Here is a 16,950-nt window from a genome sequence, read left to right as displayed (position 1 = left end):
CACAATGTAACTTTAGGACAAAGGAAGTTACTCAGTTACTTCAGATCAGCTGTGGGCTTTAAAAACTAATGTGGCCTCAAATTAAACCTGTATTAGTCTTAACATTGAAATTATAAGAGCAGGTAGAGGTCAAGATAGAGGAGGTATTGTATAAAGAAGAGTGTCAGGTTAACCTTTCATGGCTGCCTGATTTGAAGATTTTTGGGCAATTTGCCTTTTGAGAAGTGCCCGTGAAACTTGCAGCATGGCTGTGGTTAGACAGCTGACACCACAGAGAAAGAAGAAGCTCTTATTTAACTTTCTGTTCTCTTCAACTTTCTCAAGTTGACTCTAAGGCTAGCAAGCGTAAAAACAATTAAAAAAAACGGGAACAGTTTGCTTTCTGTTTGGGTTGTTTTTTTGTTTTGTTAGATCTTTTTCTATCCTGTATTGTTGCAACACCAACATTTTAATGAAATATGTGAAACTTGTCATTAGTACTTTTTCCACTTGTGTAACATGTCTGCCAACTCTCAAGAGGCCTCTCAATTAACAAAGCGATATCTGTCTCCGTTGTCAGTTTCCCAATCGGGAGCTGATGATAGAGGCTCTCAGAGATGCCTATCGACGCACTCGCTTCCGGCTTGTTCTCAGCTTAGTTATTTCTATGCATCTTCGTGTTAGTTTTACGAGTAGCAGGGACATAAGGAGTTGAATAAACATCCCCCTTTGGGAATGTGACCTATGGATTAGTGCTACCATGCACAGTTTCCCAGCGCTTCCATAGACAGCAGGAGTTTGGATTGCTCTCACTGCCAATGCTGATTTGGTGGTGCGTAAGGGTTATTGTTGCAGAGGCAGGAAGTATTGAAATGGAGCAACAAGTTCAGCAACTTAAATAAAACATGTTTCAAGGGGCAGGGCAGTGAACAGACAGGCCAACGGGGTAAAGATTACCTTTTAGCCTGGATTTAAAATTTCAGGTATTTTGTGGATATTTGCTAGTATAATCGTGGTGTCAATTGTTATAATTAAGTGAATTATATCTGTTTTCTTGTTCGCCTATTTATCAAATTGCAAAAGCATTAGGCGCCACTCAGGTGATTAGAAATGGCAGTGCTTACTTGTACACCATTTCATTTCCATACTAAATTACAGAGCTTGTTAGTTTGTTTTGTGAAGTTTCTGTCGTTGTCTTTGTCAGCATTTCACAAGTTTCATCATCTCCTTTGATGGGAGAAAGCAGGTTTCCCTGGAATGTCCTGCCTGTACTTCATATGCTGTTCAGGAAGTGAATTTCAAAGCTTTCTAATAGGATTTATAAAAAAAATCTGAGATTAATCTCGCTTAATTCTTTATGTTAATTTGCGTTGTAATGTGAGCAATTCGAAGTTGGTTAGCAGTGAGAACACTTTATCAGATCTGCACTAATGTATTGTTCGTCTTTTCTAGTTATCTGTTGCTTTTCAATTGTAACATTTCGTAATTTTTACTTTCACCTTTGCCACCACAAGACGCATAGTCTCAATGTCTTTGCTACTGAAGTTGAAAATTTGATGAATGGATAGGGATCCTTTCTTTGATGTGCAGAGACTGGTTTTTTGGAAGAATGATCATGTATAGCCGGGGGGGACAACAACATTGAATCATCTCTTAAACTGCCATGTTTGAATAAAAGCATGCATTAAATAGAGAGCAAGATGTAACATTACAATTAGAATTTGTGGTTGTGAAACATTTTTGAACACATTTCTACATGCTCTAATCGAAGATGACACATTGCAGCAGTGTCTGTGGTAATATCCTTCAGGCTAATTTTGAAGTTGGGGTAAACAGAGAGGCCCTCAAGATGAAATTATTTGCTATTTGTGCCAAAATCCTTGAGATGTCGGTCTTACTGTTCTTACTTCATGGCTGGACAGACAGAAACATCTCAGCTGGTGTCAGGCTGATCTGCTAGCCTAAAGAATGCTTTGTTATAGTTCTTTCGTGGAGTAGTTGGACAGTTGAAGGTCAAGTACAGACTTGTGTTTTGTTTTGCCATGAGGTGAAGAACAGTGTGGCTAATATGCTAATGCCTGCGAGAAGTTTGTTCGTCAAAGTGGGTCAGTTCAACGGGGTTAAAACTACACTGTTGAGATTTCTGCTGCTTATTTGTCCTTGATGCCTTCAGGATTTTGACCAGAGGCGTTGCGAGTCAACACACTGGCCCAACAGTCGTCTTTATTGCTGTAAGATCACTTTCAAAGGATGTTGGAGAAGCTGTTATTGGCATAACCCATGTGGAAAGCAAATGGTATATTTGCAATTTCATTGTATGATTTATTCGTCAGTACTGGAATCGAGACTGTCAATGGAATTTGTAATATATTTGTCTTGAAATACCAAAACAACGATGATCCACAGGGCTCAGGAATGCTTCACACTGTCGGCATGCAAGTCTGTGCAGCAAGTGTACATATACACACGCTCTCAAGCTCTGGAACAAAAGCAGGTAGAGGTGTCGTGAATGTGGTCATGTTTTTTTTTTTTTTTTTTCGTTTGTTTGTGAATTTAAGCTGCTCAGAGGTGGCACGACATACTGGTACGTACTGCCCACTGAGGGGATGAATTTCCTGCTTTTGTGTATGAGATTTTGATGACGTGTGTGTCTGCATGTGTATGCGTCCGTATACACACATCTTGCTGTGAGATCTTCCAAATGAGCTGGCCCTGCAGGATTTCAGCGTGCCCCACTGGTCCCACTGCTAACGTCTGCCTGAGCTCACACCAGGTTTTCCTGTTGGTACCTGTCACTCTACATATGAAATCCTACCCAGCAATCTCATATTCGCCCACCAACTTTTACTCAGCCATTCCAGTTGGCATACCTCCACTAAGCCACCTGGTCTCCGGCTTCGACTCGTACACACCCTATTTTTGCCTCTGATGTTGGAAGTAACTCCAGTGCAGCAAAGAGACTAAACTACTTCTATTTAACTCTCTGTATTTCTATCCCTTCCCTCTCATTAGCAGTCTGGTCCTGCAGCAGCAAAACAGAATTTAGTAGTAGTTTCTGGGTTAATCATGGAAATCAACGTGGTGCTTGGAATTGCTGCCACTTTGCAGGAGCTTTCGATGCCATGTGTAATGGTTCCTGATGCTAGTTTCCCTGTCTGCTGACAGTCTTGAGCTCGCTCTCTGTCTTGTATCCTCCCTTGCTTCTTTTTCTCTCTCTTATTCTAACTCAGTTCAGTCACACTGAAGCAATCAGAATCTTGCAGTCACATCACACGCGTTGCTGGCATGTACACAGAGTGGATTGTGCACAAACAACCCTTTTTTGGACATCTGGAGGGAAAACGCATGGTGCACTCACATGCACATATTTGCCAATTCATGATAAGTAGGGCAGTATCTCAAACTAATGCTGGTGATTTATTTATTCATTCATTCATTCATTCATTTATTAAGGAAGGAAGGCATGCCCTCCCCAGGAGTGTTGTGTGAGAACTGTGGGTCACACATAAATTTTCTTTCTGGAACTGTCAGTTCTGCTGGCGGCTTCTTCATCGTTCCCTTTGGCTTCTTCGTTAGTGATGCACATGTGTTTACCTTGGGAGGCTTTACATTAATTCTCTCTCCACATCCTGGGTTGTGACAAATCCATCTCACAGATCTGCAGTGTAAAGCATGTTGGATTCAAGCTTTGTTTGTTTTTCACTGATCTTCTCTGCGTATTTTTTGTTTTTTTTCTTTCTTTCTTTCCTCCCCCTCACTCCCACTTTCTGTGTCAGCGATGGCACATGCAGAAAGAGAGCAGGAGGAACAGAGAGATGCTTTATGTCTGTCTGTCTCTTAGAGCTCAATCTGTGAAGTGGAGATGAACTGTGGGTGTGTTTTCGGGGGGGGGGGGGGGGGGTTCTTTGGGCTGGTAGGTCTGTCTGTGTTTACGTCTACAGAGGCATGTATGTGACTGTCTCAGAGTGTATGTCCGTGGTGTTACGTGGTGAGCTGACATCCTAGCAGTCCAGAGAAGCCATTAAAGAGGATCTGATAGCAGAACCAATCCGCCCCTGGCCTTATGAAAGTACCAACATGTTCACTCACATGCCGGTACACTGTCTTTCCTTTTTTATACACATCATTACAATATAAATTACTCTGCACAATGCAGTTTAAACAGAGCTGACGGGCATAGTTGTGCCTCTTAAGGGATGGATGTCTCATACGAGCTCTGCCTTTTGTATAAAAATAAACATCCCTGTTCCAGATGCTCCTTGTGCACAACTTGGTAATGTAATGAGACCAACCTCTTGTGCTGAAGTGTGTGTGGATCTGTTTAACAACTGTAGACAGGTACCTGGTCTCTGACTTATGGGAATGCCTGTATTCCCTGGCACAGACAAATAGTTTCAGGGCTCTTCCTAAAGAAACATCCTGACCTGTTCTTCAGCCCGTTTGAACAACATAACAGTACTGAGACTTCTGGTGATGAAGTTAAAGACGAAGCCAGCCAGACTGCATTCTACCGTCAGTTGATTACAGTTGTGATAAGTGTTGGTCCAGGCTAATTTTGTGGCTTTTAGACACTTCAGCACTTTTGGTCATCAGCTGATATGACCCAAAGCTGACAGGCTCTTAAAGAGCTCTTATGTCACTTCTGACTCAGGCCTTTAAGTATTATTCATGCTTAGTGGGTGAGGGTGTGGAAGGATTGTCCTCGTTCCCCAAACCCCATTCAAAGAAAAAAGTTTAATCTAAAGGTCACTCTGATCCGGAAGTATGAGCAGACACAGTGCTTCAGCTTCCTGTGACTGTTATCCTACAATCTAATATCTGGGTGTGCAGATAGAGGATGTCGCACATTTCTTATATATAACTAATTTCCTATTCCCACTCTCCATTTGGGGGAAACTCCAGATTCAATTTGTCATTTATTTGTGTGGACTTCCATTTAGAAAATCTAGGAAAGTAGTCTAGCACCTGTTTCCTCAGGGTCCTGCAGCCATCCTCACTAATGTCAACTCCTTTTATGCAAGAATTGTGTGTGACGAAAGGTTTGAACTCCCCTCAGGTTGACTGACAACCAATTCTGTAAAAAGTGAGGGAATTCCTTTTTTTCCAAATTCTTGTATCAGTCAGTGCATCATAAACTGTTTCTTGTAATTCCTTTGCATCTTGTAAAATGTGCAGTCAGACAAAAAGCAGTAACAGGAACGTACTTGAGGTTATGTTTTCTCATCGGAACCCAAATGACCGGAATCTCTGTAATAACTTGACACTGAGATTGACACCAACTTCCTCAAAAAGATATGAAAACAAAGAAGTCATGACTGAAAGCTAGTTTTCATACAGCTTGGACTAGAGATTGTTGACTCACGCCATCTCAGCTCACGCGCAGAGGGTAAAGCCTCACAGTGAGAAGAAATCCAACCACCAGAAATGAACGGTGTTGACAAGATGTTAACCTCAGGCCTGTGTGAATTTGGTTGTTTCTCTTAAGCAGCGCTTTCTGTTGTGCTTAAGTGGCCACAGTATAAGACTGGCTAAGCGTGGAGTTACGTAATCTCCTCCGTGAGAGTTAAAAAGCACACAAGATCACAAAACCAAGAAACTATGCAGTTGACCCGTCCCTTAATGCACTTGTAATCTAACGTACAGGGACGCTGTGATCCTGCTTTTGTTTTGAGACGATGAGTACACTGCCTATATACAGATGCCAGCATCAGCCCTGTCTGTGTAACGCTGAAAAGTCATGTCCAAAGCTTTGTTCAGTTTGGATATCTGGTGTGCAGCAATTCCATTTAGTCAAATGTGGTTAAAGTATTGAGGTGTGATACTATCCAGCAGGTGTTAACTTGTGTTGAGGGAGGGACATGCTTGCATCATTGTAAGCATGAAGTTGAATTCATTGGACCGATTATGTGGGTTCTTTTGCTTTTGTCGTGTCGTCAGAACAAAACTGCGGCGCTGCCTGTTATGACAATTAAAACAAGAATTGCAGGTTCTGATACCTAAAGCAAGCCTTGACTTGTTGAGCTGTCTGCATTAGGAGTGCACGCACGTGCTCGTGTTTGTTTTCACTCACATGCAGGTGTGTCTACATGAATCTGACCTCGTCTTTCCCCCATGAATCCGTTGTTAAACATACCATATACTGTTTCTGGTGTCAACATACCTCTCCCTTCCATATGCAGAACTTGTTTTTCCTTTTAGCTTGTGTTATCCAGTGATTGATTGCTGCCACTGACACCTGACCTTTTTCTTTTTCTTCTCTTTCTTTCAGGAGAAACAGGACACAAGCGGCACCTCCTTGCAACTGCGTAATGAGATCCAGGTAGGCAGAGAGACAGTGTTCCCAAAACATTAAAAGTAATGACACACCTCTCCAGTCTAAGTTTTACACATCTGGCTCCTTCTCTCTGTCCTCAGGAGTCATTAGGCTTCAGCAGCGAAGTGTCGACCCCAGAAACGGACAGAAAGTAGGTTTTATTTAGATTTTTTACTTACTATTTATTTCATTTTCTCACTCTAACATGGTACACGACTCAGCTTGGAATCCCAAATTGAATACTTAAATTGAAATGTGGGTCTGTTGCATTTCAAAAGAGCGTGTAATGCAGCTTGTGTCTGGACGACATCAAACCGTGCATGCCTGCACACAAAATCATGTATCACGCACGGCTGGTCTGAATGTCTGCAGCTAAAGATGGAGAGACAAATAGAAATGCACGCAGCATGTGGGGATTCATTGATCTCTCAGGCAACGGCTCGTACAAAAGGCTTCCTGCTGGGTGCCGAGTTCATCCCCTCAGTTCATGGATTCATGGATGAGCGTGGTTTATGTTTGAGTATTTGGGCATTTGACACAGGTTCGGCTTTGACTGACCTTCAATGTACTTAACCATTTCCCCACTGGCACATCAAATTTAATTCAAGCATATTGTTATAGTTAACACATTGAAATGTAATATATTTTTTTATTTAAAGTTATGTTGAAAATTAAACATATCGCCAACATATTGGTACGTTATGATTTATATGGTTAGTGTAACCATGTAAAAAAAAAAAAAAAGCACCACAACATAATTTGTAAGCTTAAATACACAACAGTTAATTTGCAGTATAGTGGGATGCAAAAGTCTAAGACAGACTTTACACTTACGACCTGCAGTTGGTCCCCTAAACTCCCTCGGTCACATCGTTGCTGTGGTTAAAGGAAAACCTCCTCCTGACCTGCTCAGACCAGCAGCCATTCTCCACTCTCTGGCCGTCCATGCTTCCTTCCTGCCTTTGTGTCCAGCAGGAGAGAGGGGGAGACAGAGAGGGTGATGGCCAAATGATTACAGCAAAGATGCATGAATGAAAGAGCAGGATGGAACTGGGCATGGGTGGGGTTCCTTTTCACTGGTTCCTGTAACACCAAGTGGGCGCTCATTTTTGCACACCACTGAATATTATGTGCATGAAATTTGTTCACCAGGTCCTACCATGAGAACACTGTGATACTGACTTTCTAAAAGAACTCTCAAAGTACCCTGCTGTCAATCAAAATGGACTGAAGGTCAAGAATGTATTCAAGTTTTTGCTCACAAGATGATTAATCAAAATTTTTATCCAGTTTCATGATCACTGTTGCTCATAGTTGATGACAAGAATCCACGCCATGTAAAAAAAAAGTGATTCTGTGAGGATGAGAGGAGGAAGGAAGGAATTAGGAGCCCTTGACAAAGCCTAATGTCACGTTTGCTCAGGCCACAAGATGGATAACTTATTTCACCTTTATTTGTTCCTGCACATCACCGCCGTGTGACCCTCAGTGGAATTGTCATGTTCACGTGAAGACCACGTGCAGCAGAGGAAGTACATACCACAGACATGATCTCCTCTCCTACGGCTGTATATGTTGCACAGACAAATTCTGGTGATGATGGGAACCAGATGCCAGATTTCAAATGACGTCTCTCTGCTGTTGAAGAGAGGCCCACGACGAGCCTTTTACTTCACTGCTTTCCCTCCTCTCTCTGCCTGTCAGTCCGTATTCTCTGCCTTCCATTTCTTTCTCATATGTATTCAGACTATCTCACAGTGAGTCTGATGGAGCAGATTTACATTCGGCCCTCTCTTCACCCTGTCACTTCCTGTCTTTCAATCTGCCCCTCTTCTTACAAAGTCCCAATCTCCATTTCTAGTGTGAACGTTAGATATGAGGCACTTGGTATCACCTTTATCTCATTAACCTAATTTATAAATTTCTAATGCTGAAGGACCAAATCACCTCCACCTACATGCTCAGAACCTTTCTCTTTTCGCTTCCTGTTCACTGTGGTACTGCTCTTTTTTACAAAACGCATTGTGGGGAATGTTACAGGTAGAGTGATTTATCATGTGCAGGCTGACTGATAGACAAGCCGCTTCCATTCCTCGTGCCACAAAGAACACACATACATGTTCACACAACACGGATACCCCCATCATCACCTCTCTGCAGGACAATAGCACCCAGAGGAGATTACCCAGACTCCATCTCTGGGCTGTGCTGCCTTGCCACCCCTGCCTCTGTGTGCCTTGTCGCATTGGGCATCGCTCCCATAATTCCCGCTATGCCAGTGATGATAATAGAGCACTCTCAGCCGGCTGAGGGTTTCGAGCTGCAGACTTCCTGTTTTGGAAGGCGATTGATTGGTGGGTATTGTTGTGAAGAGGGGACCACAGTCTTATCAGTGAGGTTAACAGCAGACGTAAGTGGATCGTGATGAAAGAACCCATCTGCATCAACACAAAATACAAACTGTGGCTCTAACAGCAGTTGTACGAGTTCATTTAGAGACATTTGTGCTCCTAATTTCTGGAAGCCTAGCTTATGCACACCATAATTAGATGTAAATGTAAGTCTCAGTTTAGAAGAAAACGATCATATTGAAAAACTAACTTGTCAGCGTATTTGCCATGTGTGGTTTAGTGTCACAGCCACTGTGGAGCTGTTATTTGCTGCTAAGAGTGCATTGTGTATTTATATGGCACGGAAATACTCACAGACTTTAAAGTGTAGTTTTTCATCAATGGTTTTTTTTTTTATGTATGCTTTTCTATTTTCCTGCCATATGACGTTCTGCCTTACCTTCCTTGCGTCATCTGACCTCTTTCCTGACCCCTTAAGAGCACATCCCTCTGCTCTTCCTGTGGACACTGCCACTGTCGTGTAGGGTCGCTGCCTTTCATTGTCTTTATGAGAACACCGGAGATCACCTCACTCCAGGTGGCCAGCCATGTAACCACACAAAAGCACACAATCAGTATACACACATACATGTGTGCATTGCTCTGATTTATGCTGAGCATGGGGGAAAACTGTGAGAAAGGACCAGAAATGGAGACATGAAGCTGTGTGATGTGTCCAGGTTTCGGTCTGGAAAGCATCTTGGTCAGAGTAGGAACTGTGTCTGAACTCATGATTCGTAATACAGTTGTCTGCTCAGTCAACACTTATTTAATTGCTATTGTTTTCCCTCTGATGTTAACTAGCTGTTGGCTTCAGTGTGTTTCTGTTGTGTTGTATCTTTTCCTTGGTTGTTGTATGTACTTGCTGCACAAGTACAGTACGTATTTTGTAAAATGTGACTCATGTATTATTATATATTATTTGAAAATTACTCATGTTTTCCATGCCTGTCAGGTAGCTCGCTGTGAGCCATGTCATTTTCACTCCAAACTTGCACTTATAGATTCGCTGGCATTAGCCAATGTTTGATTCAGCCTGCAATCACCACCAATTGGTCCATACTAATTTGCACAATTCCTGAGATGTCAGCCAAAGTAGCTCCAACCTGTCTCACATGGGTTCAATCAAAAGTTAAGGTGCTGCATTTTCATAATAGGCCTTAAACCGAAAATTAGCTTCTTATGCTAATGAGACAAAGGCAGTTACATGGCCCATTCGCCATGCAAAGAGAAAAATCTAAATAGAAAGGCATGCCAAAGATTTAAGGTTAAACCAATTAAGTTGCCTCGCCATACAATGCCTGGCCTGACATACTCTTTGAAAAACATTCAGACTTGTATAGTGTGTGAGTGCATGGATGTGTGTGAGTGCATGCATGTGTGTACTGCACGGGGGGTTAATTTATAGAGCACGGAGGAGGGGGGAGCAGTGCTGCGACTGAAAAGCTTCTATTGAGTGAGTTCTTTTAGCATTAGCTTTGGCCTTAGCCTATCTGAGAGGGGGATGAGCAGAGGGGCAAACCATACAGGCCTCCATTCAATTAGCATCTCATTATGTTGCCATGGCAGCCGGGCTTTAAGCCATGTAAAGATTTCCCATTGCACCCAAAGAGGACTGCCATGTCTGAACAAACATATGATGAGATGTACACATGTGCACACCCACACGCAGTCACAGGAGAGGGAGGTGACCTGTTCATCTGGCTTTGAACTCATCACACTTTTGCACGGCTTCACTGGCAGCCACCTGTCTCAGCTCCATCTCCATGTGCAGTTGGTTTTGAAATCATGAAAGATGTGAAAGTAAGATGCAGAAACAGAGACAGTCGAACCTTGATAGATCTTTTAGGCTCTCAACTCGACAAATTGGCTGTTCTTATCTCTCTCCTCCCTATGATTTATTTCCTTTAAAATGAAAGGATGGTAAAAGCTTAAAATGTGCAGCAGCCATCAGTTCCTGCTGTCACGCTCACATAAACACACCTGTGGGGTGTTATCCACAGACGTAATCCATCCTGAGACTTCACTTTCTCTTCACCATCTTACTCAGCCCGCTTTGCTCAAGCTGAAAACTCTCTGAAGTTTTCCGCAGATCCTTTAAACATGAACCGCTGATCCTCGGTTATTTTCCATCTCTTCCTCTCTTATGCGTCTCTCCCTCTTCTCTCGCTCCTTCTCTCTTGTCTTCCTCGTGACTGTCTATCCTGTGGAGGGAAGTGGAAACACAAACAGGCTGAGTCTGCCCTGCGGTTTCTCCTCCTCCCTCCACCTCTCTCTCCCTCTGTTCTTCTCCTTCTCAGTCCCATTCGTTCCGTCTCCACAGTCACATGATTGCCCGCTCTCTCTTCATCCTCACATTAACATTACTTTCCTTTTCAGTTTCTCAAAAATGTCATATTACCATTAACTTCAATTTTTCAATTGGTTTCCACAACAGTGGTGTCCTTCTCTCCTCTCCTCCACCTTCTCCCTCTCAAGCCTCAGGAGCCTGGTTTATTATCACTAAAGTACCACCACTGGCCCCAAGTGGTGAACAGACAAAACTGTAACTCCACATCTTAAAACTGTACACAACATTTACACTAAAACAGAAATAGAAATTTTCATTTTCTAATACTAATTATTGTTTTACTCTTGTCTAGAATGCCCCTGCACAAGTCCAGCTCTGAAGATGGATCTGGAGGTAAATTAAAATAAATATAAATTTTTCATTTTTCATTTTTTCCAGTTTTAATATTTTCTATGAGAAAATGATTTACATTTACTGTGTAAGACAAAAAAAAAAGAATGACCAGTCAAATATAAGGTTGATACTTTTATGGAACAAATAAAGGGAACAGTCAACATGTTGTTCCTAATGTTTGACCGAGCCTTCTCTTCCGTTCAGGCAAATGGGACAACAAGAAGAAAAACAAATCCTTTTGGCAAAACTTCCGCAAGTCTCAGCATAAACCTGTCACACGACAGACATCCAAAGGTTTGTGTGACACTATTTGTCAGATCTGCTTCACTAAGTAGGCGCTGCATAATGTTCCATCTTTGCCCCCATCAGGAGAAGATATTGGTTATGTGGCGAGTGAGATCACCATGAGCGATGAGGAGCGAATCCAGCTGATGATGATGGTGAAAGAGAAGATGATCACCGTAGAAGAAGCTCTAGCTCGGGTAGGAAACGTCAACAATGTCCTGCTTCATCTGTTCTTTCTTCCTCTCACATGCCCCCCCCGCCCCTTTAGGACTTCTGGTGTGATACCCTCCCTTCAACCACCCAGATCCCCTCACCTCCTCCTGGATTAGTTTCCAGCCTTGCCCCCTTCTTCTCTTTCTCAGTTTAGCACCGGCTTACTAAAATGACTCACTCTTACTAACTCCTCCAAGGCCCTGCATTTTAACTCTACATCATCCTCTTCACACACACACACACACACACACACTCTCTCACACACACTCTCTGGATCAGAGGTTCAGGAATCTGGGGATTTTCCGGTGCGAGCTTTTGAAGTGTGTGTGGGTGTGTTGCTCGGCTTATACTTGCGGGGTTTGACGGTCAAATAACTCCATAGCCCCATCTATTGGTGTGATGCACTGGTGCATTGTGGTCTTTCTCTCCAGGTTGACATGGTGGATAACTATTTGGCTTTCCCTTCAATTTTCCCATGTTTTCTTTTCTTTCTTAAATCAATTTCTTGATTTGATCTTGATTGTTCTTTCTTTTGATTCCCCCCCACCACTTCCTCTTCCTTTATCTTTCCCCCTTGTGCTCCGTTAATCAGCCTCTGTAATTCCTTGTTCTGGGGTAGCATGACCGTCCAGCAGCCTTCCAGCACTGGATTGCTCTCCACAAGGCAAACATTAATTATCCTCCTACAAAGTTTTGTTTTGTTTTGTTTTTTCCAGAACTTTGATGTTCTACCTCTTTCCTTGGTCGTTGATAATCAGTCAAACCAATCAATAATCGGCCTCTGTGGATAGTTTCTTTGAATTGTTGTTGTGTGTGGGTGTGTGTGTTCTCTGTGTTACTATATCTGTTTGCTGTTTTTAATGTCAACATAGTGCTGTGTGTCCAGGGATGTAGTGGATCATAATTCAATCACATTAAACTTGCTTTTCGTTCATAATTTGTTTTATGTATACCGCAAAGATTGACCGAGTAAGATGTGTCTGCTGAAAACAGCAGATGTAAATCATCGTGGCAAAAATCGTACCACACTTTGAAAAGGTCCAGTGAATCACCAGCGAAGCCCTGGCTGCAGTGCACACTTTCCATTTACCACTACATCACTGGTCTTTGTGTCTGTGTACAGGCAGTCGTCTGTTAGTTTATGCAGGGTGAGAGTGGGTGGCCCCGACCTGTTCCTCTGCCTCTCTCTAAACTCTTCTTCTCCACGTAGCTGAAGGAGTATGAGCGCAGCAGACAGTCCAGCAGTACTGACACTGCAGAGTGGACTGACGGATCTGTACCCAATCTAAACCAGTCCTCAAACTGCAACGTAAGTACACCCCCCGACCCCGAAAACCCTGACCTGTCCCCTCTGCTCTTCCTCTCGTAACACTCTCACCTCAGCCACTCTCAAATTTCAGTTTGACTTTTCAGCTGAGGAGGTTGGCCAATGTTGCATCAATGTGTGTGTGATGTGTGTGTTTGCGTGCTTGTGTTAATCCAAATGTTTTTTGTAGACTTTGAATACAATTCCCACTTAGACTTCCCTTTTTTTATTTGGAAATGTTTAAATATTGAACAGTGAAAATGCCTTTGCACAATCACTTTGACTTTATCTTGCCTCCCTCTCTTCTTCTCTGCCTGCTCTTTTTCCACAAGCCAAATGACAATATATCTGCCTTTGCATATACATTCTCTCCACCATGTCACGTGCGTCCTTAGATGGGTGATTCCTCTGTGAATCTTGGCTCACTAGGTCCTAATACATTCTCCATATTTAATTTATTGGGCTAAATGTGATGTGTACCTATTTGAAATTTGTTCCAAGAAACAATTGGTTGATACCATTTTAATTGATATAATGTATACTGGAATTTAAGATCAGGCCAGTTTCCATCAATCAGCTGTGACTTTAACTTGCAGAAATCCAAGTGGAGTGTCAGACAAAGTCCTGCCAAAACCTCTTGTGGCATAAGCATTTGTTCCCATTGATTTTGTCAGCTGTGATCCTTGGAGTGAAAGCCTCCAAAGCTCCCCATTCACCTTTTCAATGAGTCAAGACCCTTGACGATACTTAATGTGAACTTGGTTTTGTAACAGATGACACAAGTTGCATAGCTGGAGCTCAGACAATCATGTCCTGTTGGATCTGGTTTCAATAGTTAGTTCTCTCTTTTTTGTTTAAGTTTGCATATGCTGGATTTTTTTTTCTCTTTTCAAACGAACTGCAGACTTTGGGACTCAGTGTTTGTGGGATTTTTTTTTTTTTTTTTTTTGACTCTTTCTGCAATGTATGGTATCACATGGGAAAAGCATACAGTCGCACTCTGACCCAGTTTTAAACAGGAAATGAGTTCATCCAAACACAAAAATTAAAAACTACTCTGAAAATAACCTGCTGCATATGTGTATCGTTGCTATTTTGAAATATGCTACCAATTCCCATCCAAAAAGCCCTGATGTTTTCCACACACTTGCATTTATTCACACATGCACTTCGCATCGACGTTGTAAAAGCAAATGAAGGTTGACCCTGTAGCCTTTCAGTACAGATGTTCTCGACTTTACACCTTCAGCGCAGGCCATGTGCCTCTTTAAATTCAAAGTTTGCTTTGAATTTAAACATCAGTTTCTGACTGTAACTGAATCAGTGAATCTTTTAAGAAGGACTTGTGGGCAATAGTTTTCTCATATTTCTCAAAGGTCCCTATGAATTCTTTTTCCAGTTGCAATTGAAGATTTGCCTCCATGTGGAAAAACCAGTTAATTATACTTCATAACCTCAGCTCAGGTTCTACCTGCTGTCTGGCTAGCTCTTATGAGGGTTTGTGAATTGTGCATGAGATTGCTGATCATTTCATGTCTGTTAACCCCCACATTACCCTCTCTGCTGCCAGCAGCTCACTTCCTGTGGGAAGATGATTGATCGTTTGGGGGGTTTTACAGGACGGGAGAGGATGCAGAGTGACTGAGGGAGGATTGTGTTGAGAACACACAGACTGCCTCTCGAGGCTGTGAACAAGTGAAAGTGCTAGAGGCAGAGAGGAAGTGAGAGAGAGAAAGAAAGTGGAGATAAAGAGTTTGCAGTCACCCTCAGGGGCAAGTTCTGTCTCCCCCCTTACCCCAAGTTCCAAAATTGGCCACTGCAGAAAAAACTTAGTCGGCAGGGGCCTCTATTGGTGTCACATGTCGCGCTCTCTCCCTATAATGAATGGAATTAGGTCATTACAAAGTGAAATGGTTGCAGTCTGGTGTGTCTGTGTTCTATATGCAGACATATGAATATACAGTGCATGTGTGTAGTCCAGCGTACAGTTCTAAGGCTGCTCTGTGTCTTTTTCTAATGCCATGTTCCCCCAGTCTGACTTCCCCTGACGATTTGAGCCCACATTCCAGGGCTGGCCATTAGCAATGTGGGGGCCAAGTCAGGGTCAGAGGGGCTCAAACGATGGGATTGTTCTCAATGCACAACACGCCTTTTCTCTGCAAGCTGTGCGGCACGGCTCTTCCAAACAGTCCCTCATTCCTCTTAGTGGAATTCACTGACAGACTGCATCTGTATCTGCCAGCATGTGCACTGGGGCACGGATATTATTTTGGATCCTGCATGCTTGAGAACACGTTTGGCACACCATGGATTTACTGGACCCGCACTTTCTAACCTGTTGTAGGTCCACTCTTGCTACCCTGCTGGTTTAACTGAGGTGGTAAGTGCACCAGTGTGCCTTAAAGCTCAACTTTCTGTATTAGACTTTCTCCCATTATTGTCTTGTTCAGTTTTGTGGTACAGAGTAAGCAGAAAGTTTTGGGTTTTTTTTGTGCACTGTAAGGATTTTGGATTCCAGTTTTCTAAGTTTGCGGACATCTTCCCAGTTGTGGGAAAAATTCTCAGGGTCATTTGTGAAGTGAATTGGCCATTATGGTGGTGCTCTTGCTTTGACCGTGGTTTTGATGGCAGCCTGTCAGCCCTCCTTGATTCATAGCCTCATATGTCTGGGCTTTTTCCCCTGTGTGTCTGCCCCTGCCATCATTTACATGGGTAGCATGTTCTCAGGGCTGCGTAAAGATTTATGTCATTGTCACCTCTTTATCGTCTCCTGTTCTTTTTCTCCTTCTGTTGCACATAGAGTAGAAGAAGAAAAGAGGGTCTGCCACTAAATTACTCAGGCAATTGTATTATCTCCACATATCAGACTCGTACAATAAATGGATGCAGAGTTTGACATTTTAAGATCCAAGATTCAACTCCAGTCCAAACATTTGGAAGGCTCACTCATCTCATGGTCTCTCTCTGCTGCCTCTTTTATCAACCTTTTAGGACACAGACTTGTTATTACATTACATTCTTTGAAGCTATTACGCTCTACATTGTCCGGGGCAAATGGAAAATTAAAAGTATCACCACAGTGGTCAGAATTGTGTGGTTGGCTTGAGGGATTGTCAGAGAGGATTGAGCTGATGGTCATGGAGTTCGGGGTTTTCAAGCCCATTTCTGCAGTTTGTCGGAGACCAAATAAATGGCTGTACCCCAATTTTGGTCATAAGAGCAAACATTGCAGAAGAAACTTGATCATGCACCTCCAAAGGTGGTTAGGTGATGGGAAGTCAAACATAGTGCATGTTCTCTTTTGCAGTTGGCCATTGATGAGTCAGGGTTTATAACATTCACATATCTGTAGGCATCAGAAGGTCATATCGTTGCACTGATGGTGTGGTGCCATCAAGCATTTGCAGACAATGTCATATTTGCTTACTCCAACCAAGCCACAGTTGTTCACATCATCCCTACTGTTGTTCAGCATCCTCTGAGCCAGGCCTGTGGTCTAAACTCAACAACAGCTAGAAAGTGGTTTCTTGCTTGTTAGTCTCAAAACTGCAGAAGGACACTGTGTTTTATCAGACAGCTCAGCCCCGCAGACGCTCTGTCCAGTTTTACGTACGCAACCATGCATGTGTGCATGAGTGTCCTCCAAGTGATGCAGTCAGCCTCGACCGTGGAGCTGGCAGTGTGTGAACAGAGAGGTGGTGTTGCTGTGGAAACTAATCACAAATAGGAACAAATTAAGTAGTTGGAGCTCCATGATAATTATGGTGATTTCTGCCAGAAA

The 16,950-nt window shown here is 42.8% G+C and overlaps 1 protein-coding gene across 10 annotated transcripts in view; it reads left to right on the top strand.

Annotated features, from left to right (window-relative positions):
• sash1a (SAM and SH3 domain containing 1a) overlaps window positions 1–16,950 on the top strand; it is a 141,748-nt gene that overhangs the window by 107,008 nt on the left and 17,790 nt on the right. For 8 of the 10 annotated variants that reach the window (XM_029496939.1, XM_029496941.1, XM_029496940.1 and 5 more), the window contains 6 exons: window positions 6,248–6,298; window positions 6,394–6,443; window positions 11,325–11,365; window positions 11,570–11,659; window positions 11,735–11,847; window positions 13,074–13,172. In XM_029496939.1, the coding sequence (XP_029352799.1) occupies window positions 6,248–6,298; window positions 6,394–6,443; window positions 11,325–11,365; window positions 11,570–11,659; window positions 11,735–11,847; window positions 13,074–13,172 (444 nt within the window). The remainder of the gene's footprint in view (window positions 1–6,247; window positions 6,299–6,393; window positions 6,444–11,324; window positions 11,366–11,569; window positions 11,660–11,734; window positions 11,848–13,073; window positions 13,173–16,950) is intronic. The other 2 variants (XM_029496942.1, XM_029496943.1) reach the window with 2 other exon arrangements.

Source organism: Echeneis naucrates, chromosome 24, assembly GCF_900963305.1.
Source record: "Echeneis naucrates chromosome 24, fEcheNa1.1, whole genome shotgun sequence".
Taxonomy (NCBI): Eukaryota; Metazoa; Chordata; class Actinopteri; order Carangiformes; family Echeneidae; genus Echeneis; species Echeneis naucrates.
The sequence above is the reverse complement of the archived record's forward strand: the minus strand, read 5'-3'. Positions and strand labels throughout refer to the sequence as shown.